Source organism: Sinohyriopsis cumingii, chromosome 1, assembly GCF_028554795.1.
Source record: "Sinohyriopsis cumingii isolate HCF-2022 chromosome 1, ASM2855479v2, whole genome shotgun sequence".
NCBI classification, from domain to species: Eukaryota; Metazoa; Mollusca; class Bivalvia; order Unionida; family Unionidae; genus Sinohyriopsis; species Sinohyriopsis cumingii.
The window spans coordinates 80960348-80984593 of record NC_142961.1 but is presented as its reverse complement, the minus strand read 5'-3'; the positions used below and the strand labels follow the sequence as shown (position 1 = coordinate 80984593).

General features: G+C 36.9%; 1 protein-coding gene across 1 annotated transcript in view; it reads left to right on the top strand.

The window, feature by feature from the left end:
* LOC149807218 (scavenger receptor cysteine-rich domain-containing protein DMBT1-like) overlaps positions 1-24246 on the top strand; it is a 163644-nt gene that overhangs the window by 24980 nt on the left and 114418 nt on the right. Inside the window, exons 3-4 of the mRNA XM_089963713.1 lie at positions 2865-3012; positions 15309-15496. Coding sequence (XP_089819839.1) covers positions 2865-3012; positions 15309-15496 — 336 coding nt within the window. The remainder of the gene's footprint in view (positions 1-2864; positions 3013-15308; positions 15497-24246) is intronic.

The window sequence follows — 24246 nt, the reverse complement described above, 5'->3', positions numbered from 1 at the left end:
GCGTTTGCTGGATAGTGTATGTGGTGTGCTAGACTGTAATAAAAACTGGCTAATGAATAGTATATGTGTTGTGTTAGATTGTAATCCCATCAAAAATTGTATATTACATTTCACGTACGGCTATGTATTTTTTTCAACATGGAAACGGTCTACCAGGATTCCCAATTTAACATTACATTTCCCGTTTGACTCTGTTGAAACCTACGCAATGTTAAATCCCGCCTACAGCAAAGTTAAATTCCCTTCTGGCTGTAGAAACCTTTGGCTCTATAATATTACCCCATGTTAAGCATATGGACCCTTCTGCAATGTAGAAACAAACGAATGAGGACTCAGGCTCTTGGAGTTTGCTGCCTACAACAATCTTGTGCTAGCCAACACATTCGGCCCTCACAAAGCATCTAGAGGATGGACCTGGCACAGTCCAGATGGACAACATCACAACCAGATTGACTACATCTTGGTGAAAAAAAAAACGATTCTGCACAGGACTGAATATCGCCAGAACACGAAGTTTTCCAGGAGCAGATATTGGAAATGACCATGAATTATTAATGACAACGTTTCGCCTCCACCTGAAAATGATCAAAAAGCCTAACCAACCAAGAATAAGATTTGACCTTGAAAAATTTAAAGATCCACAAAAGTCGCAGAGGCCTTCCAAGCAATGATAGGTGGTAAATTTGCACCTTTGATAACCCTGGACCGCCGAGACACCGACCTCGAGTCCTTAACAACCACATTCAACACAGCTGTGACTACCACAGCTAGCAAGATCATTGGCAAATATCATCGAACAAAGAAACCTTGGGTCACAACAGATGTCCTTCAACTATGCGACAAAAAAAGAGAACTGAAAAAGGGAAAAAGAGATCATGAAGGAGCTAGAAAATACAATGAGATAAACAACGTGATCAGGAAAAGCATGAAAAAGGCAAAGGAATCCTGGATAGAAAGACAATGCTGCAGAATCGAAGACAGTCTGAGTAGAAATGATAGCAAAATGGCATATCAACTGGTGAAAGATTTCACAACCCATAAACAATGAAAAACTAACCACCATCCAAGACAAATCAGGAAAATGCCTCACAGAATATCAAGAAATCCTCAAGCGATAGACAGAATACTGCTCAGAAATTGTACAATCATAAGACTCAATGAGATCCAGCAGTACTTAATTGCTCTCAGGCAGAAGAAGTTGATGATAACCCCATTCTTCGTGAAGAAGTAGAAATGTAGAAATTGCAGTTATGTCACTAAAGAAAGGAAAGTCAGCTGGCGTTGACAACATACCAGTAGAGCTCATTCAAGCGGGAGGAGAAGAGATAGTCACATTCCTGACAACAATCTGCAACAAGATATTGCAGACAGGAGAACGGCCCACCACATGGACTCAGTCCTTGGTCATCGTGCTCCCCAAGAAAGGAAACCCACAACTATGCCAAAGTACAGGACCATCAGTCTGATCAGTCCCCCGAGCAAAGTCATACTGAAGATAATTCTCAACAGACTAAAACCTCAAGCAGAGAAAAATATTGCTGAAGAGCAGGCAAGCTTCCGAGCAGGGAGAAGCACCACAGAATATATAGTCAATCTCTGACTCCTTTGCGAGAAATACCTTCATCATCAGCAGGATCTATAGATTTCAAAATGGCCTTTGATAGGGTATGGCATGCGGCCTTATTGTCAACTATGAGGAAGTATAACATCAGCTCAAACCTGGCTCAGGTTGTTGGGCACCTCTATGACAAAGCCACCAGTGCTGTCCTCATCAATGGCTTTAAAGGAGATTGGTTTCGAACGACAGTTGGAGTCAGACAGGGATGTATACAGTCACCTACGCTCTTCAATATTTTCATGGAAAGGATCGTGGAGGATGCCTTGCATGACCACAAGGGCACTGTCAGCATCGGAGGAAGAACAATCACCAACTTTCGCTTCGCAGATGGTATTGATGGTTTAACAGGAGAGGAAAACGAACTGGCTGACTTGGTTGAGCGCATTGACACAACCTCCACACCATACTGTATGGAGATTAGCGCCGAAACGAACAAATTGATGACAAACAACACCAACGGCATCAATGCAGAAATAAATGTCAGTGGACAGAAACTGGAAATAGTCACAAGCTTCAAGTACTTGGGATCAGTTATCACAGACGAGGGCTCCAAACCAGAACTACTTTGCAGGATTGCCCAGACAGGAGCAGCAATAACAAGGTTAAGACTAGTATGGAAAGATACCAACATTGCTTTTGGTTCCAAAATCAGGCTGATGCGCTCGATTGTCATATCCAGCTTTCTAGACGCTTGTAAAACATGGACGCTCACATCAGATTTACAAAGAAGGATTCAAACCTTCGAAATGAGATGCTACCGCAAGATCTTGGGCATCTCATTTATTGACCATGTAACCAACGAAGACGTCCACAACATGATCCAACGAGCCATCGGATCCTATGAAGACCTCTTGACCACTGTAAAAAGCGTAAACTGAAGTGGCACGGTCATGTCTCAAGATCATCTGGACTGGCAAAAACAATCTTGCAAGGCACAGTGCGAGGGTACAGAAGAAGAGGGAGGTAGTCATCACAGCGTGTGAAGTCAAAACAACTAGAACAACGATGGTTTTATTTTTTTAACTGTAATCTTCTTTATAAGTCTATATTCTTTTCTGGATCCAGCCATACTCTTAGATTTGCCCAGATACTAATACAATATAATAGTATGGCTCTTGTCGCATGTGTCATTGATCTCTGATTTACGCAAGTATGCTTCTCCTATTGTTCATAAAATTGATGGTAAATTTGTATTAATACAACGTATATTAGAACAGCATATCTTTACTACTGTTTTTTATTATAGCCTCTACCATGACAGCTCGCCTAGTTGATGGAAACATCCGTACAGGAATTCTAGAAGTCCAGTTTAATGGCGTCTGGGGGAGAGTATGCGATGATAATTTCAATTATCACGCAGCGGAAGTTGCATGCAGAATGCTGGGATTCTCCTCGTAAATAATTTTGCCTTCAATATTTCACATATTTGTTTTTTAGTTCATCATATCAAATTTAAGCTGAAATATGTATCTAACAATTTTTAAACAAATAATTATGCATACTTTTATAAGTTTCGTATTCATTAAGAACATTAACTATTTATAATATGAGGTTAAACTTGTTAATTTACAGGATTACATATTTTTGATAGCCTAAAACTATTTACAAGATTTTGTCAACATAACTTTCAAAAACAATTCAAAATACCATACGAGGGGATCTTACCAAATGTACTGGATTTCATTCTTTTGAAAACCTACAAATATTTTTAAAAAGTTAAGAATCAAAGTTTAGTATAATAAGTACTTTATTCTCACCCATTCCCCCGTTGTATTTCTTTTAAAAAAAAGCATTATCTTTATCGGACAGTTACAAGCATTTCTGATAGTTCTCAGTCTGTTGTTGAACATATTTTTTTCTACAGCACACAAGTCTAAAATTACATGAGAGTTAGAAGCTGTGTTAAAAATATACACACAATAGTGTATGAACAAGCCGTGTACCAAAAACGATCGTCAATTAATATATGAAGATTATGTTTTACCCACCCATTCTTTGTTACATGTCCTTGCACATTTAAATTATTTGAAATTTGATACAATTTTACAAGCTTTACTCAACTCTTGACACAGACCACTAGAAAATATCCGATTTTATGGAGAGGTGTTAATTGCTCTTCACCTAATGAAACAAAATTTTGAACAAAATAAATGTGATAAAATTTTGAAAGAGTAACCTTTATAGCTTACAAAGTTCGAAAACAAAATATGATGAATAACAATTTCAGTTTAGACACAGTAAGTGTGACATTCTTTTGTCTTGACCGGTGTTTTTGCTGTTTTAAACTAAAACAACTTAAGTTTCAGTTACAGTGAAAGCAGTGGTTATATGGCATGCACAAACCGACCACAACACGAGTACCATCTCTCGAGCTGAACATTATGGACCAATGTTAAATGTGAATTTGATGATTTTATGTCAGTATTTGGGTTTCAAATTTAATATAACATCATAGTACAAATGTTAGTTAATGCAACACATAACATTTGAGAATGATATAACTGATTAACGCGATTCTGTTCAGCGTATACGAGAAGTTATCAACGATATATGAAAAAATGGGGAAAAAGCTCCAAATGAATAAAAAGTACAAAGAAATCGTGATTTCTAAAAATCAAATTAGGCAAATTGTACTTAGTTTAATGTAAGTAACTATTGTAAATAAAATGATTTTAATGTTGATAAAAAAGTAAAAGACCAAACACCACATGTTGCTGCGTGACTGCCATTATATGCTTGATGGTGGATTTGGAAATGGTAGAATAAACATATTCCTAAATCTATTATTAAATATGACACAACCAAAATATGGTATTCTCATAAAGTTTTTCACGTATTAAAAAAAGAAAGTTGCGCCCGACACATCGTTTCGATATAAGTCACATTTGTAGTAAATATAAATTTTATATAGAAAAATGACACACACCCTGGTCATAATTCGTACTATATAAAATCGACTTTTTCATAACTTGTGCGAGTTTGGAGTGGATTATTCCTCAGATAAACGAGGGCGCTTTTCATCATGCAGATTAAAATCTTAAAACTCATCACCTAGCGAGTTGATAGGCATACATGATAATCATATCAGCATCCAGTTGGTTTTAATTTCGTAACGTTATCCACTCGGTCACCAACTCTCTGTTATTTTCATTCCCATTCAATGTATACATTTAATAGTGATGCATTTTGTTGTTGCTAAAACATTTATAGAAATATATATGATGTATATTCAGTTTACCTGGATAAATTAATTATGTAGCTTTTAAAGCATAACAGTGTTTATTAAACTCCCGTCGTATGACGAGTCGTATTATGTGATGGTTCTTAGCGTCTGTCTGTCTGTCTGTCTTTCTCAAAACCGGTTGGTATATTCGAATAATACTTGCTTCAAATGTGACTTACTCCTGTCTTTAACCAGCACTATCGGTTTATATTAACCAGAGTTACTAAACTTTGTTTGGAATTGTAATAGTTTAGCTTGTGTTCAATTTTCGACCAATTTTAGCCAAACTTCCCGAACACTTCAGCACCTTTCTTGATTAGCAATAATGCTCATGCTTATAAGAGTTATGCACCTTTTTGCAATATTAAACCTTTTATGCACTATATAATTTTGATGTTTAAGCCAGTCTTAATCAGACTTGAATATAACTTTACAAAATATATTTATATTGGCTGCTGTAACTGATTATACACACAAGCGTTTTGACATTTCATATAAGATTGCCGTTTTTAATCCTTTATGTACCATATAAATTCCGTTCTCATTCAGTTCGTAGGCGGCGTTGTATTGGCAATAATCTGTTCCAGTCGTTATTATTTATACCAATTCTAAACTTGTGACCATTGGTCACTCGACGACTGTTGTGTTGAGGATGACATACTCATTTTTAATGACCTACACACAAGCAAATTCAACGATGTATTTTTAAAAAATCTGTTGGTGGCGCTCATCCATACGAATCAAAATAAACAACACTACGTGGGTCAACAGCATATGCAACCCAGTGAGTACCTAAACCGGATCCACCAGTTCAATGCTATTTGGTTGTTCTAGTAACTGATTACACACGAAAATTCTTCTAAAGTTTTGGATGCTTAATTGCCGAGCATCACACGATTATACGAGTGAGCAACATGATTGTTCTCAAAATTCAGTAACACTTGTTCGGATGGTTCTTGATGTCCATTTATTCCCAGAGAAACTTCACTAACCCCGAACGTGTCAAACACCATTGGGTTTCGCGTCTGTGAATCTACTCGGGCGTTATCCTGAAGCGCTATGAATATGTGTCGTGATGCTGACACTCCCTGCTGTGACGCTATCGGCCATGTGAATAACCTAGCAACATTACTTTGCATACTGTCTGTAGTCATTGTCAACCATGACAACGTTGATTTGCCGTCGCTATCCATAAAAACGGAATTATTGCCTGATCGTCTTCCATCAGTCAATATTTCTAGTCGATCATTATGAGGGAGGACGTTATTGTGGCAAAAAGTTTATGGGTTTGTTCGGGAGGATTAGCCTTACTGGTATAACGGTACCAATTGCGCAAGTCCAGGTGGGCGGAGCTTAAGGTGTAGGAACATTGTATTCCGAAATAAACAACAAAACTAGCTGTGATTGGTGCATTATGTTAGAGTTGTACTTTCTGTTAGGCTTAAAAAAAAAGTTGTGCCTCCTGTGAGATTATGTTAATTTTTATCTAGATGATATTATGTATTTTTTATGATTTTTTAAAAATGTTGTACACATGTCTGAAACTGTGTCTGTTGTGACTAGATAACTCTTACCCCTGTCTAGTTCCAGCAGAGTTATCTCTCTTAAATGCAATGGAGTACCTGGTTTTGTCCTTGTCAAATTGACAATCTAGCATTGTTCTCTATGACAGTGTGTGACATGCATGCTGAAGTAGGATAGAAAGTATATTTATTTCACAAAACATTAGCATTGAGGTATATGGAAAAACAATTGGTACCGTGATACCTAGTGCGTCACATGATTCCACAATGGGCCCGTGTTTCCCGATGATTTTACCTAGTTTGGGGTCATTGCGGTTTGTTTGTTTAGCCCTTCATCCTCTCGAACAAACCTGAAGTAGCCTACCGGAGACCAAAAATCCTCAAGGACGAAGCTAACGGCAATCACTAACCAAAACCACTCTAGTCATTATGGCCCCTGTGGCGATAAAAGGTATAAAACCTGTTAACGTATGATAGAGACCAGGACATTTTCTATCACAGTGACTCGAGAAAAATTGAACATACATGGTCCAAGCAAACCGTGCAAAACAGAGCATGTAATTTATCTTATCACATGTAAGATCTAAAGCATTCAGTATGTCGGAGAAAATGAAAAGCTACACAAAAGGGCCAACCTTCATAGATCTGATTGGATGACAAAGAAGCTGTACAGAATCCCAGTTGCAGAAAACTTCTCCTCCCGTGGCCACACTTTCAGTGATGTAACACTTATTGCGATTCCAATTGCTAACAACCCCAAATGGAGTTCCGAAACAAGAAAAGAAAAGGAATCTTACTGGAGACGTCGCTTAAGAACATTGAAACCAAGCGGTTTCAACCAAGAAGACTAGACAAAAATAAACATCCATGCACAAATAAAATTCTTTTTGCAGCCGACACATTTTCTTTTAAATAATTCTCTAAATTTGCTTATTAGTCACCCAAAGCCTATAATTACTACCAAAGCAATGAAATATCTGGGATATAATTTGTGCTTACATAAATTTACAGAAAATAACAGATTTGTTTGCCTTGTCTATGTTTTGTATTTGCCTTTGAAAAAGACTCATTAGGAGTCGAAAGTGCTCAGGCTAGTTAGATCCTAGTTTGGCACTGTTCGTTATCAGTATATTGCATTTGTCTTAATCAATCCCTGACACACGTGATTCCTTGTTGGATCCAGTGCACTTGAAAAGACTGTTATTCGCCATATGATTTGTATATATATATATATATATATATATATATATATATATATATATATATATATATATATATATATATATATATATAACATACATTGAAGATAACATGGCCTTAAAAGTGTTCAAATACATTATTAATGCATCGCATCAAATTGATAAAAAATAAACTAAACTGAGCCATAAACCACCAAAACAATTGCGCTGAGTATATAAAATAACAGACAAGAAGAAGGTTTATCGTTAGTATACTTAAGCACCAGGGTTAGCTACTTAAAACTCGGCGGTATGTATTGCAAAGCTTGCGTCATGTTAATATACCGCTGAAGTGCCCCGCCTGCCAGATTACTTTGGGATTCCTATACGTTCTGATAAGATTTGTTGTAATTGGTGATTGTTAATTAATGCTCTGTAGTATAGGCAACTGTTCATGTTCTATCTATATCGCTGAAACATTTCAAGATATTAATTTGTCATTTCATAGCTTTTATGTTGTACAAAATGTAGCCCCAAAGCCCGATGCACCCCTTTCAATTAAGAGAGGTCCGTATTAATATCTTATTTTTACGCTTACTTATGTAAATTTTCAGTTAATCATGAGCAGTTTTTAAATTTTCAGTTAATAACGAGCAGTTTTAGAAATGATTTTGACAGATCTAAAAAGCAAATTCACTTTCAATCATTGTATATGAAAAAACAAACGCAATTTTGTATAAGAAACAGGGCCATTTCCATGAATATCTGCTTTGGCGCATGTGTCTGTTGTGAAGAAACGCTAATGGTAGTTGCACGTTAAAAGTAGTGAAAGTCCTTCGATATAACTTTACTGAGCAGCATTGTTTATATTTTTGAACGCGAACTAAAATTACCCATGACTGTCCTGCACTTTACCTCAACACTTGATAAGTTTTTTAATACGGTGTTCCATATAGGTAATCGTAATATCCATGTCAATATTACATTCCCCTAAATAGGGCATAAAATAAGTTTGTTTGGGGTTACACAACTCCTTTGTTTTCTGAAGTTTGGTAGAAATTGATTACAAAATATTCGGCAAGACAAAATGATAGCAAAATATTCACTTTCTATCACTTTATTCATTAATCCTTGTTTCTAATGTACTACATATTTACTAGAAAATGTCGAACAATTCAATAAATAATCAGGAGGCAATATGTACAATTTATTTATCACTTAAATGAGAATTCATCTCACGGTTTATAAATAATAAAGGGGTTTACCTTTGGTATACTTGTGTCGCCTGTTGTGAGGTTGTCAGTGTATGTGATAAGTTAAAAAAGTTAAATCAGTTTTAGCCGTGACCTTGACCTTTGACTTACTGACCTCAACATCAATATGGGTCAGCTACTGACCATGGCCAAGGTCCCTAACTAGGTTTGCCATTCAAAAGTTATCGAACCGAAACAATTGTCGAACTCAAGATCATCGTGACCTTGACCTTTGATCGACTGATCCCCCCCAAAAATATGGTCGTCTAATGGCCATGGCCATGGCCATGATCAAGGTCCCTTCAAAACTCAAGGGCTGTGGATCCAGTCGCTCAAACGTTATTAAACTGAACTCGTTTTTCAACTCATGGTCACATTGACCCTTGACCGACTGACCCAACATTAAAAGGGGTCACCTACTGTCCATGAACAATATCCCTACAATATGTGTTAATCAGAAACCAGATCTACTGATCACGACCAATGCTCATTTGATCTTTGAGGACAGCGGGCCCAGTAGTTATTGATCGGAACAAAAATAATGACACCAACGACTACCCCTGACAAAGTTATCCCGATGTGTCTGCATGCTATGCAGGCGACACAAAACACCAGCATATTCACATGTCTTAGATTTGTAACGTTAAAAGGGTATATTTAGTTCGCGAAATAACGCTGTAAGCGTCAAAACACGTTACGTTTTCGATAAAATGATGTACCTCTCAAAGCCATTTTTTTCAATTTGACCTTGAGACATAGTGTTTGAACCAGTTTGTTGCATTCTTAAAAGAAGGCGAGAAATCATTAATTTATACATTCAGAGCAGGTTTCGTGAAAAACAGATGACAAATGAGGCTCCTGTGGTGCTAGGGAAGTAAATATACATCTAATTACAGTCTCTGTTTGTGCTAACAAGGATTTCTTTCAATTTGACACTGTGGCCGAGTTTTCGTTTATTTACAATCTCGGGTTCTGCTAACAAGGATTTTCTTCAATTGACCTAGTGACCTAGGTTTTTATCCAACATGACCCTTTTATTTTACAGGAAACATGATATATTGATACAATTATTCTGAACAAGTTTGATGAAAATTGGATATTCACTTTCTTAAATATCTTTAAAGAACAGAAATAATAGATCTAGGCCTGATATTTTAGATGACATTCAGTACAAGCAGTGCCTCGTGTTTGGTCGGAGTGGTGTCCAGGACACGATGATAGATATGGAAATGAGGCAGACAGGACGGCTATGAAGGGTCTAGTGTGTGTCTAGCGAGATTCTCCTCGCATCAACAGAGGTTTATTCTGTATCGAGGAAAAATATCTTCCACAAATGGACAAACTTCCTTTTAGTGAGGGAATTCAAACAAACATTCAGAAGAATCTCGGATCAATATACAATATTCATGAAATATAAAATCTTCGATTGGGGGCTAATCCTATGATGATCCTCCTTTTAAGTTGAAATTATCAGTGTAATACATCTTTATAAAAGCACTGTAATAGCTGGTCGTGGTCGCACTTAATTATGTGAGGTACAAGGTTGTGAGTAAAAATGTGAGGTACAATGTTGTGAGTAAAAAAGGCATAACGGTAGATTTACTGCCACTGCTTATCTAAATATATAACACACACAGACATCGCGCCTATTTTAAGGAGATAATATTGTAAATATAGTTACGTAATATCTCTATTTTACTGATATTCAAATTCATATAAATATAAACACTAACATATAAGTTGTCCCTATTGTACTAGTTGTGATTAATATTCGATAATAATCGAGGACTGAAATTTAAGTGTCCATGTTCTCTTTTTGGGCCGCGAGCCCGTCAGCCAAAGAAAATTTGTTGATGGCTGGAAATTCCGACTGAGAACTTTTCATTCTATTTTGAGATAGAATTCCCAACAAGTCTGCTCGGTCAGAACGTATAATGTTAATGCTTTGGTTCATTAATACATTATTGCGGGATAGCTGTTAATATATTAGCCACGGTCACAATACACTTCTGACAAGGTTGTAGGGAACTTCACTTCTAGTATAACGTTGATTTTCTGTATCAATTTGCACTAGATAAATCTTAGATAATAAAGTTGATGCTAGATGCTGTTTAACGGCCCATCATCACGTTATAGGTTATTTAGAACCGCCCCAGAGAGAGCAGGAGGATACATAAGAATCCGGGAACATGCCTTACTCTTACTGTTGAAATCATTCTTATAGATCAGGGGTGCACAGCTTTTTCGGCCAAGGGCCAGATTGCATTTTCTAAGACCACTCGAGGGCTGCAAACACTAATTTTCTTATTATAATTACTGTTCACGGGCCAGATTTCTGTGTTGTTTCAATTTGCCCTGAGGGCCGGACAGAACACGTTCGTGGGCAAGGGGTTGTGCACCCCTGCGATAGATCTTTAACCTGTTCAGAGGATAGACCGCCCGGTTTACGTACCCACGCGAGGGACGAGGCTAAGGAAGAGTGTCTTGCCCAAAAACACAGCGACGAATCACTTGAGCCACGTCAGACCATTAGATATTAAAATAATAATTTGATACTATATACTTTAATAATCTTTATATCTTTGTAACCAGATGTATTCTGTGACTATCATTACATAAGCCAGGTAAACGGCATATCATTGAAGCCCAGTTTGATGTAAATAAAACAAGTTCTTTACCATTCATAACTATGTATCATTCTAATACATGTACATATGCTTATATGTGATGATAACAAGTATCATTCTTAAATATAACCACCACTGATCCATGGAAGTTACAAACTCTTTTTATTTAATTCATACAGTATACATTAACAAAGCGATCAATATGTAATGCTTTTATTACAATTTAATCGTCATATATTTATCTTATTCATCATGAAATCATAATAATCAGCTTATCGGGCGTGCCAAAATGAAATGTTCAAAGTGCGAGAGTAAACAAGAATTGAACCACCACCGATGAAAATCGGAAAATAAATGTTGTCTCTGTTCTGCTAATAGGGATTTTCTTCTATTTAACCAAGTGACCTCGTTTTGGATCCAATGTAAACTCTTTTCAACAAGAAGCGGAAACTCAGTCATATAAACATTTTGAGCATGTTTAGTTACACGCGGCCTCTTTCGTTAGTTGAAATTTTCCGTATAAACATATACGGAAAATAAGCCACACACCTGATGGCCATGTTTTTCAACGAATCAGTCACTTTGATCAAACTTGACAGAGGATTACCAAACATTAATTCTGAGAAATTATTTTGAATTTGAACAAGTAGTTTCAGAGAAGACTTTAAAAGTTGTGCACATCCGCTTATACAAAGAAAACAAGGCTATTCCTGGCAGCCATGTTTTCTTGACGAATCGTCCCGGTTTGAAGAAACCTGATAGATGGTCACTGGAACCTCATTTCTACGAAATTATTTCAAAATCTGACCAATAGGTTAAGAGGTTTTCAAAGTTTTTTCTTTCCGTTGACATTGCAACAAGAATTCATGATTTGCACTAACTTAAAAGAGGACCATGTTTTCAGCGACTGCCTAAGCAATTTCAGAAGAGATGTCTTTTGAAGCAAACCAACGACAGGCGACGAGTTATCAAAATAGCTAACGTTGAGCGCTTAGTGCTCAGGTGAGCTAATAACGCCATCATTATAACATATTTTATTGATACATTGTGAAACTTAAAATACAATTCATTATCTATAACATGATATAGGATTTAAAAGAGGCATAACGTAAAAACCCAAGGTGAGCTTTTCTGTTCATAAACTGAAAATGTGCAAATAAACCCTTTCGTTTTCATCACTCCAAGATGCCCTCCGTGTTCCTGGCTTTTTACGTTCGAAGCCACCGTTTTTAAGTCCTTCTTTTGTATTACTTTAAGTCCATATATCTTAAGTTACAGAAGTTAATTGTTTTTTATTTACAATGCGCCGCATTTCCTTCTGAAGTTCCATTTATCTATATTTGTTTAAAGTCACGGTATAATTTCCATTCTCAACGAAGAATTATACATGATAATATTCCCTGTGATCCATGATTGAGGTAACAAATGGCGGGAAAACCAGACCCCCTTATATAGCTTACAACGTTTTGGTCTAACGGACAACGTTGACATTGAAATAAAACACGCTTGATGTTTCATTAAAACACTTGAAGTTTCATTTATGATACCGCTGTAGAGTTTGCAGTCTGGCCTTGGCTTGCTGCAGTTATATGTCTTTGATGATGCCGCTCATGTTTTCCTTGCAGTAGTTGGTAAATATCAGGAAGCGACATCGAGATATCGAGAATTTCTTCTGAACAAATTGGTAAAGACCGACCATGCAAGAAGAAGAAGAAAAAGAAGAAGAAGAAGAAAATGACTGAAGAATTACCGTGATTGTTAAGACGTTGCATTTGAAACCTTCTCGCCTCTCAACGCAGCGGGTTCGAATCCCAATGGGATATCGTCTTGAAAGTGTGAAAGTGTCGATTCTAACGGATGGCGGCAGATATACAGTTTTGGTTCTACCCTGGAAACAGTGGGAGATTTGCCTCCACTACTAAAAGATCGACCGTTATGTATATGTGGCCTAAAATGTGTTGAAATGATGTAAAACACTATTCACCAAACCGAAGTTTTAAGTGGAGACCGTGAGATATTTGTATGGTCTTATGTTACAAAGAACGCTTTAAATACTTTACATTTCGTGTGCGGTATTAGAAAAATTCGTGATGATATGCCATTACAGACAAAAATAAACAATATTTTTCATCCACACAACATACTGACCGGGTGTCATTCTTCTATATACATATCACTCTAAAATGTAAAATCAATTGACCCCCTCGGAGAGTCAGAATTCTATGGATGTGGTAAATATTTTATACGGCATGGGGATGGGGCGTTATTCTATATAGGTTAATGACCGGGAGTCATTTTTCTATATAAAACTTCGACCCGGGGGTCACTATTCTACGAATCTAAAACGTATAATAAATTGACCCCCTCGGAGTATCAAAATATGTTATACCTTGGGGGGGGGTCATTATTTTATATAGATTAATGGCCAGGGGTTATTTTTCTATACAAAATTTCGACCGGGGGTCACTATTCTAAAGGGGTCGATTTACTTCATTACACCGGCATCTTATCAACTTTCATCCCAGAAAATAAATCAACAACACAACTAAAACTCTTATTTCAGTCTGGATGTGAGTTCAACCAAACGATAAATTTCATACCTTAGATCTGGTCAGGTTTTTCAAGACCTTACATGTCACGGCTAACGAACAACGTGATAGTCAGCGATATTATATCTAGCAAAATCTGTTTGTATGATCTCCCAGTTCTGGTATGGAGAGCCATGTAATTGTAAATTTCTAATTTTATACAACGAAGTTTCAAGCAGACATAGGCTATGTAGTGTGCACCAATTGACCATGTATTTGACACCACTGTTTTCTTTTGGACCAGAAAGGATCAGACAGCTCTAAGCATCTCTAGTGTTATTATTTTTTATAAAGAGAGTATTGTGCAATTGTTCGTGATGGATGTTAGCCGCTTTGTATGTGGCATATAATTTCATAATAATACCCTTATTTTGTTTTTAAAGTTTAGCATACCGAAAAATTTAAAATATTACGCCACTGGTAGGCCATCTCACATGTTTAGTCAATGAATGCTTGCCTCTAACAATCAATAAATTAATGTAATGGGACCGTTTTTCACATAAATTCTAACTTTTTCGACATAACTTAGTGCACTGTATCTCCTAAGCGTCTCAGTATACCAAGATACAAAGATGAAATCAAAAAGATTTTAATATCGAAACTTTAGTTAAAACCACCGATAGTTTACACGTCGTTGAACCAGGATGGCTTTATGCGGGAAATATATACTATTTTATTCCGGATACTCATTCATGAGACGTTTATCACATGTCCTTAAAGCATATACACCTCAAGCCTCCAAAACACTAAACGTACCATCAAGCGCACATTTCAAAAACACATTCATTCAGGAACCTTTAAAGTGCATAAAAACTATCAATAGCAGGCCCTACAAGAATATTAAATTCAGAAGCTCTAAGCACTATGAATGTTATGTTTTAAAGACAGTACAAGGTTAGAAACGTTTTATAACCGACAAACACCATGAAATAGCTCCATTTTATATCTACTCTGTTTATGTTTATAATAATGTAGCCAAACAATTACTAAAGAAGAAAAATACGAGTGCATTTATCTTTCTCTTGTATGGGCCTTTACAAACACGGTGGGACCAAGATGAAGAAAATAGTCAATGACGATCCGTGTCTCAGTTAGAAGGCGGAAATTTATATTGCTAAATGTCTAAAACCTAAACTTGTTTTTCGCTGAAGGGGATAGCAGTTGTTGTCATAGAACACTTATTAGAAAAACTTGTCGTTAAAATGAAAGCGTCATACTGTTTCAAGAACTGAAACTAATTCCATTTCGAAAAATTTATCACACTAATTTTAAATTAAGTTTTCTTTGTATTATGTCAGGACTCGAGCCACATTTTTCTCTGCGAACCTAATTGCAACGTCAAATACGTCATTACCCATCATTCTTGACGATGTAACCTGTAATGGAAATGAATCAACGCTTGCCGATTGCTCTCATTTACCGTTCTATCAAAATAACTGCGGTCACGGCGAAGATGTTGCTGTTTTTTGTGACGTATCGAATGCCAGTGAGTATTTCATCTAAACAATTTATAAGCTTCTAGGATAGTATTAACTTTTTATATTATTAATTTTTTTATTTGAAGTTGACTTTAAATTTTACAAACGGAAAATGTAGGGAATCGAAAGTTTTAATAAAATTCGCAAATACTCCAAGAAAAACAATCCATTCCTTGTAGTGTAGACAAGCAAGCAAGAAGGAACTCCTGCATGGGTGTTGTCTTTAGCTGTGTATTTGTGTGTCTTTTTATGTGCTCGATTTCAATGTTAAATTTCTACAGCGCCCCACACTGAACTATTATATTCCTTTTTCGTATGGGCACTACAGTGACGAACAGTGTTGAAGTTCCATACGGTGCTACACTATCCCAAACGGAATGATATATTCACAAAAATTCAATACCGTCCCAAACATAATATTAAATTCACATACATCTCAATTAGTCTCAAAATTAACGTTATATTCACACAGACTCCATAACGCCCCAAGCATAATCATGTTAAATTCCCAGATGCTACACGATCCCAAACTTAAAGATAAGTTACCATTATACCCGATAGTGACCCATCATGTTCAATTCTTCTACATCCCTATAGGATCCCATTGATGTCAGCTTCACATATATGCCAACATTACACCAAAATAGGTCCATATATTCGCCCATCCATACCAGACTCCCATGTACCTCCGCCTAGGCCCGAAATCAATTCCCATAGAAGTCCATCCATGTTATATTTCCATATACTTCCGCAGAGGTCGATCAGTAGCGAAATCAAGTTCGTTACTTATTCCTTATTCCCGATTCAGTAAGGAATACATTTTAATACTTATTCCTTATTCACACCGATTTTTTAAAAAATTTATTCATTATTCCCAATTCAGTGTGTAATTGGTTACCACTTATTTAATGCAGATGAAAGCTTTTTAGGGCATGCATTGATGTAATTGTAACCTGATTGGCGAAATACGAGTGCTATATGAAGCTAAATATAGACAGATCACGGACTATATGTAGGAATGGTTTAGGATATTGATAGGAATACGTGTTTTGTGATTTGATATAGGATTAATTAGTTGTGTTAGGCATTTGGGTCGTGTCTTGTGATGCATGGCGTTAAGTATTAGTATTCGGGTTCGAAAAGCTTAATAATGACTCAAGTAAAAGGGAAACCACAAAAAAACCATACAAGTGTGAAATTTGAGATTTCTCTTGTGTGATCGTCATGTCCATAAAGGAGAATTATGTGGAGCATTACGAATTTAAGAAGCCTTCAGCTGACTTGAATATTTTCTTGAAATCCATGGAACTGGGGAACTTAGCATACTTGTAACCGATTTCCAGAAATTGGGGTTATAAAGGGGAGTGGAGGGCGGGTAAAGCACATGATGCAAGAAGATTATATATTATTTATACAGTTTGGTCGTTAAGTATCATCTTTAAAGAGATTTGACAAGGACCCTTCTTGAGATGTTATCTCTAGAGGATAGTGTAGTAACGAAAGAAGTCCTGAGAAATTTCGTTGAGCCGATTTCGAGAAATCAGCTGGATGACGGAGGTCTCGTACGACACATACCGTAAGATTATAATATAGACCCTTCTTTGACATTTTATCTCTAGGGGATAGAGGTCCATCCACGAAAAATGACCTGGCGAATTTCGTCGAGAGGAAACAGCATAATAAGGGACGCCCTATGTATACCTGGTTTTACCCCCCCCCCAAAAAAAAAACCAACAAAAACAACAACACGCACATATTAATATACTGTATAGATAGTTTGTACTAATTGAACACCTGCTAAAAGGATTTTGACTGCATCGTCTCCAGCATAATATCTAACTAGATACACGTTCAAACAGTAGATTTTTTTTTTAAATTCGTCGAGGCGATTTCGAGAAATCTACTGCCAGATAAAGGTTGAGTAAGACACATGCCGTGAGAACATTGTATCTTTATACAGTTTTGACATGGATCCTTCTTTGATATTTTATCTCGAGGGGATAGAGTCAACTCTCGAACGAAGTCCTGACGAATTTCGTCGACAGCAAACCGCGATACAAGGGGCTTCCGATGGGTACCAGTTATGAAAAACACGCATAGATTAATAGACTGAATCAAGAGTTTGTGCTAACTGAACTTCTGATTAGAGGATTTTGATTTCAACGCCTGTTGGACAGTACTTGCTTAGGCACCCGTGCTAAAATTCAAAAGTTTAAATTAAAAAAATACGTTGAGTCGATTTCGAGAAAGTCGCGACCACATAAAGGCGGTCGGGTACAACACATTCCGTATGAAAAATGTATTTTACGTAATATATTTGATCCACTGAGTCCCTTCTTTATAGAGCTTGACATAGACCCTTGTTGACATTTTATCTATAGGAGGATTGAGTCCATCCACGAAAGAAGTCATGACGAATTTCGTCTGGAGGAAACAGGGAAATAAGAGAAGCCACATGGGTACCGGGTATGAAAAACACTCAATTGTTAATAGATTGTATCAATAGTTTGTACTAATTGACCCCTTACTTAGAGGAATCTGATTTCAACGCCTCTCATACAGTACCTAAATAGGTCCCCATTCTAACAGCAGGAAAAGTTTGAAGAAAATTCGCCGAGCCGATTTCGAGAAATTCGCTGCCAGAGATAGGAGGTCGAGTACAACATCTACTGTTGTACTGGTGGGCCATTACGTCCCCTCTTTAGAATTTTAATATAGACCCTTCTTTAATATTTTATCTCTAGGGGCTAGAGTGCATCTACAAATAAAGTCCTGACGAATTTCGTCGTGTGGTAAGAGTGAAATAAGAGGTATCTGACGGGTACCGGGTGTGAAAAACATTCACATATTCATAGATTGTATCAATAGTTTGTACTAATGCAACATCCACTTAGATGATTTTGATTTAAACGCCTCCTGGACATTATCTAGCTAGGGACCCGTTATAACAGCAGGAACACACATAAAAATTGGTCGAGATAAATTTGAGAAATTCGCGACAAGAGGAGACAGAGTACAACACATGCCGTAAGGTTATATCTTAAGTTACATTTGGGACACTACGTCACATTTTCTTTGAGTTTTGACATAGACACTTCTTTGATATTTTATATCTCGTGGATTAAGACCACCCACAAAGGATGTCCTGATGAATTTCATCCAAAGGAAACAACGAAAAAAGGGGCGCCCTTTTTTGGTACAGGCTATGAAAAACACGCAGATGTGAATAGACTGTATCACTAGTTTGTAGTAATTGTACTCCTGCTTAGAGGATTTTGATTTCAACGTCTTTTGGACAGTATCTAAATAGGGACCCGTTCTTACTATAGGAAAGGTGTAAATAAACTTCGCAACTGGAGAAAAATGGTCGACTACAATACATGCCGTCAGAAGATGACGTCATACCTAATCAGTTGCGCCGTTACGTCTCATCTTAAGAGTTTTGACATGGTTCAGTCTTTGATGTTTTATCTATAGGGGATAGATCCCTCCACGATGGAGGTCCTCACGAATTTCGTCACGAGGAAACGACCAAATGGATATCGGGTTCGAAAACCAGGCAAATGCTAATTGATTGTATCACTAGTTTGTACTGATTGTTCTCCAACTTAGAGAATTTTATTTCAACGTTTCTCAGACATTATCTAATTAGGAACCGATTCTAACAGTAATCAAGGTTTGAAAAAATTCGAAGACTGATTTCGACGTCTTATGGACAGTATCTAATGAGGGACCCGTCCTAGCACTAGGAAAATTTTCAAAAATATTCGTCTAGCCGATTTCGAGAAATTTGCGGCTAGATAAAAGGGGTCAGGTCGAACACATGCTGTAAGACGATTATATCTAACGTATAATGTTAGGACATTACCTCCCTTCCTTAAAGAGTTTCGACATGGACCCTTCATTGACATTTTGTCTCTATTGGACCTAGGAAGCAAGTCCTGACGAATGACAAGGAGAAGAATCAACCAAATAAGGGGCATGCTAAGGGTACAGATTATGAGATTTTGTGGTATGGGCAAGAGAGCCAAGACTCTATCACCAGGCTGAAAGCTTATTTCCTTCGAGTTTTTATCATATCTTGACTTCATTTTGGATTGAGTAGAGTGCAGATTTGCTATTGCGACCTCACAAGTCTTTGACAATTTATACTTAAAATTGGAAACATAATCAAGAAGATTAATTTCGGAATCTTCATCAGAAAGAAGTTTCTCTTTCAATAATTTCAGTGGTCCACGCACAGTGTGTCCAAAAAACAATTCAAAGGGACTGAAGCTTACAGATTCTTGAACTGATTCCCTAACAGCAAACAACAGTAAATGAATGCCTTCATCCCAATCTTCACCCGTATCAAAACAATATGATCGAATCATATATTTCAAAGTCTGATGGAATCTTTCTAATGCCCCTTGGCTGTCAGGGCGATAGACAGAAGATTTGAATTGTTGGATGCCTAATTCGTACATAACTTCCTGGAAAATTCCAGACATGAAATTTGAGCCTTGATCAGACTGGACAGATTTGGGAAGGGCAAATTGTGTAAAACACTTTATCGAAGCTTTTACTATTGTTTTAGATTTTATATTCCTCAATTGAATTGCCTCTGGAAACCTTGTTGACGCACACATAACGGTCAACAGGTATTGGTTACCTGACTTGGTCTTAAGTAAGGGACCAACACAATCTACCATAATTCTACCTAATGGTTCGTCAAAGGCAGTAATAAGTTGTAGATGAGCCTTGAATATTTTCTGATTGGGTTTTCCTACCATTTGACAGGTATAAGATCTGCAGTATTTAATAACATCACTTTTGATTTTTGGCCAATAGAAGTGAGTCAAGATCTTGTGATAAGTCTTATTAAACCTTAAATGACCAGCCAAAGGAGTTTCATGGGCCAGACTAAGTATTTCCTGTATATAATGTTTTGGAGCTACAATTTGATATTTCACTGACCACTCATCACCAGCAGGTACCTCGCGAAGTCTCCACTTTCTCATAAGAATTCCTTTTTTAATGAAATAACAGACAGGAACTTCAGTAGCTTCAGTTTCACTAATGACCCTTTGCAAAAACAGGAGATTGCATGATCTTTTTCCTGTTCGACAAGTGATTGTCGTTTATCACCCTGATTAGAATAAAGAGAATGTGTAGTTAAAAGACGATCACTGTGATCAATACTTTCTGATTGATCCAAGCTAGGAGTGAATGTGACCTTATCAAAAGCCTGACCAACACACGTGTCAGCTAAACGAATACTTTTCTTATCAACATTATTCTCAAGAGCTTTCTTTGCCATAGTTCTGGTAACTGCACAAGCTGGGAATAAATCAGGGAATTCGTTTTCAATTGGATCGACTTTCTGATCTAAGCAAGGCTTGTCAGTTACAAGTGGATTAACCACAACCTTGTCTCCAGCCAGGTCGTTGCCTAGTAATAAATTAATGACCTCAACGGGTAAAACAAACACCGTGCCGACTGTCACGGGTCCTGAAGCTAAGTCCGATGACAAATTTACACAATGGAGAGGAACATTAACAAAGCCGCACTCTACTCCCTGAATAAGAACACTCTCGGTAGAAGAAGAATTCTCAGAAAAAGGCAAATTATCTGACAATAAAAGACTCTAAGAAGCTCCTGTGTCCCTTAAAATTTTAACAGGGAAAAGATTTTCCTAATCACCCATGAGTAATATAGAACCCTTCGATATGAATGGTTCATAATTCTCCATAATAAAATCAGACTGTAGTTCATTAGACCCAACAAATGTATTGCTTTCAATACATGTCTGTGACCTTGACCTCTTAGAAATAAGACCATTTGGAATAGGTCAGTCTTGATTCTGATCCCTATTTTTCAACTTGTAGCAATCAGAAATAACGTATATTTCCTTCTTGCAATAGGCACACGTAGGAAGAGACAAGGATCTTTAAGCAAGCTTATCAGAAGCTTGATATTTAGAAGTTGTGCCAGTTTGAGTTTTAGAAGCGTTTGTGTTAGGCTGAAATACTTTTCTGCCAGAAGGCTGCTGAGTAGAAGTCTTTTTTACAAAAGGAAATTTATGAGTTAAAGAATACTCATCAGCAGCTTGAGCAGCATTTTCCAAGGTTTCAATCTGATGCTCGTCAAGATAAGACTTAATGTCACTATGGACACAGTTTTTGAAATCTTCAAGTAATACAAGTTGTTTGAGACTTTCATAATTTCGTTCAACTTTCTTGACTAAGTACCATGTATCAAATAACTTCCCCTTTTCTCTAGCAAATTCGAAGTGAGTTTGTACAGCTTCTTTTCTATAGTTTCTGAATTTTTGCAGATAAGCTTCAGGGACTAACTCATAACCCCATAAGATGCATTCTTTAACCACATCATAGTTACCACTTTGGTGAAATGACAGTGAATTGTAAATATCACTACCCTTACCAGTGAGTACAAATTGTAATAACTGAGTCCAATGCTCCCTTGACTATTTCAAATTTTCAGTAACATTTTCAAAACGAGTAAAATATGTATCTAGTTCTTTTTCTCTGAAAGGGGCACTAACCTAATATTCTTTGCAAGATCAAAACTTAAATTTGTATTTGAAGTGGATATATGATTTTCACTTGCCAGCTCCATTTCTTTTATTCTACATTGATATTCCCTCTCTTTCTCTCGTTCTTCCTTATTTAATTGCATTTGCATTTGTTATTTTTGCAATTGCATTTGTTTTTCTTTCTCTCTTTCCTGTCTCTCTCTCCTCTTTCTCATATTGTAACTGCATTTGTTTTTCTTGTAACTGCATTTGTCTTTCTTTCTTTATTCTTCCGCTTGTAATTGCATTTGTTTTTCTCTTTCTTCTTTCTGAAGCTCCAGCTTCCACAACTCCAATTCCATCTTGTATTTTAATTCTAATTCCTTCACTTTTATGTCAGAGTCTGATACAGACTTACTGATCGAAACCAAACCATTTTTATCCAAACAATTCTTTTCTACCAAACACTGATGTTGTTGTTGTTGTGGGGTTTAACGCCATTTTTCAGCACACGATAGGCTATACATGGCGGCCAGTATTAATGGTGGAGGAAGAACCCGGGAAAACACCGGAAAGAACCACCGACCCACGAGAAGCTACTGGCAAGCTTTCTCACATATCCACATTGGCTGAATCCTAGACTCGAACCGCCGCAGACAGAGGTGAGATGGCAGTGATCCGTAACGAAGAGCGCTTTAGACCACTCGGCCACTCGGGACCAAACACTGAACCAAAATATTTCTTGTTTCGTTAAGGAAGCCTTTACCTCAGAAAGATCGTATTTTCTAGCAAGTTGAACCAATTCATCTTTTTTGAAAAGATCTAATTGTTCCTGGGTAGGATTTGAAAGAAAGATTTCCACTTTTGATGACGTTTTAGAAAATGTTTGTCGATTTCACTTAGATTTAAAAAAAAAAAACATGATGGATTTAAATTTCAAAAAACAAAGTTTTCTGAAATATCTTAGCCAAAACTAAAAATTCCGGACAAGCCCCCAATTCTTATGTTACTTGTTTAGGCCCGAATAAACAGCATCACAAGAAAGAGTGAAAAAACAAGCTTTGAAAAATTTAACAAATAATTTATTTCCCTGGAAAAATACTGCAAAAATAAAAAATAAGAACTTACGGTTTCAAAAATCAAATCTAAAAAACAAACTCCAAGAATAATCCACGAATAAAATTTTAGAAGTCCAAATGATAAAATGTTCTAATGATTTCAAGTTCGAGTCCCGACGAAGAATCCAATATGGAAGCCGATGACGTACGGGGTATGAAAAGCACTCAAATGTTAATCAGTTGTATCAATAGTTTGTACTTACGGGACCCTTACTAAGAGGATATTGATTTCAACGCCTCTTATACTGTTTCGAAACAAGGCTTTTTTCTAACAGCAGAAAAAGTTTAAAGAAAATTCGTGAAGACCATATCGAGAAACTCGCGACTTAAGAAAGGAAGTCAAGCAGATAACATGCTGTAGCATTATATACTTGTGGGTCATTACATCCACTCTTTATACAGTCTTGACATGAACCCTCCATGGAAACTTATTCTAGGAGATAGAGTCCACCTACAAAGGAAGTTCTGATGAATTTCGTGCAGACGAAACAGCGAAATAAGGGACGCCTTAGAGGGTACCATCTGTGAAAAAAACACGCAAAATGTGGATCGAATAGAGCTATAGCTTGATCCAATTGGACAATGACTTAGAGGAATTTGATTTCATCGCCCCTTGGAAACTATCTAGAAAAAAGCCTTCTTGTGAAACAGTGTAAGTTCATGTCAAGACTATATAAAGAGGGGACAAATGGCCCACATGTATATAATCTTACGGCACGTGATCTGCACTTCCTTTATTTAGTCGCGAGTTTCTAGAAATCGGCTAACGAATTTTCTTTAAACTTTGTCTGCTGTTAGAAAGGGGCCTTATTTCGAAATAATGTAAGCGGCGTTGAAATCAAAATTATCTAAGTAAGGTTTCCATGAGTACAAACTATTGATACAGTTTATTAACATTTGCGTGTTTTTCATACCCGGTACCCCCTAAGGCACCCCTTATTTTGATGTTTTTGCCCTTACTTCATAGCTGCACTGTTTCTCCTGATCCCATTTCCGCAAAGTATCCATAATATTTCACGCCTTGAAAATATACAACTGAATCAGAGAGACAGGGAACTATTTTACCTGCGCTGCCTCAGGCCAGTCAAATTATGCTTTTAGGCCTCATTTCACCTATAACCTTTTA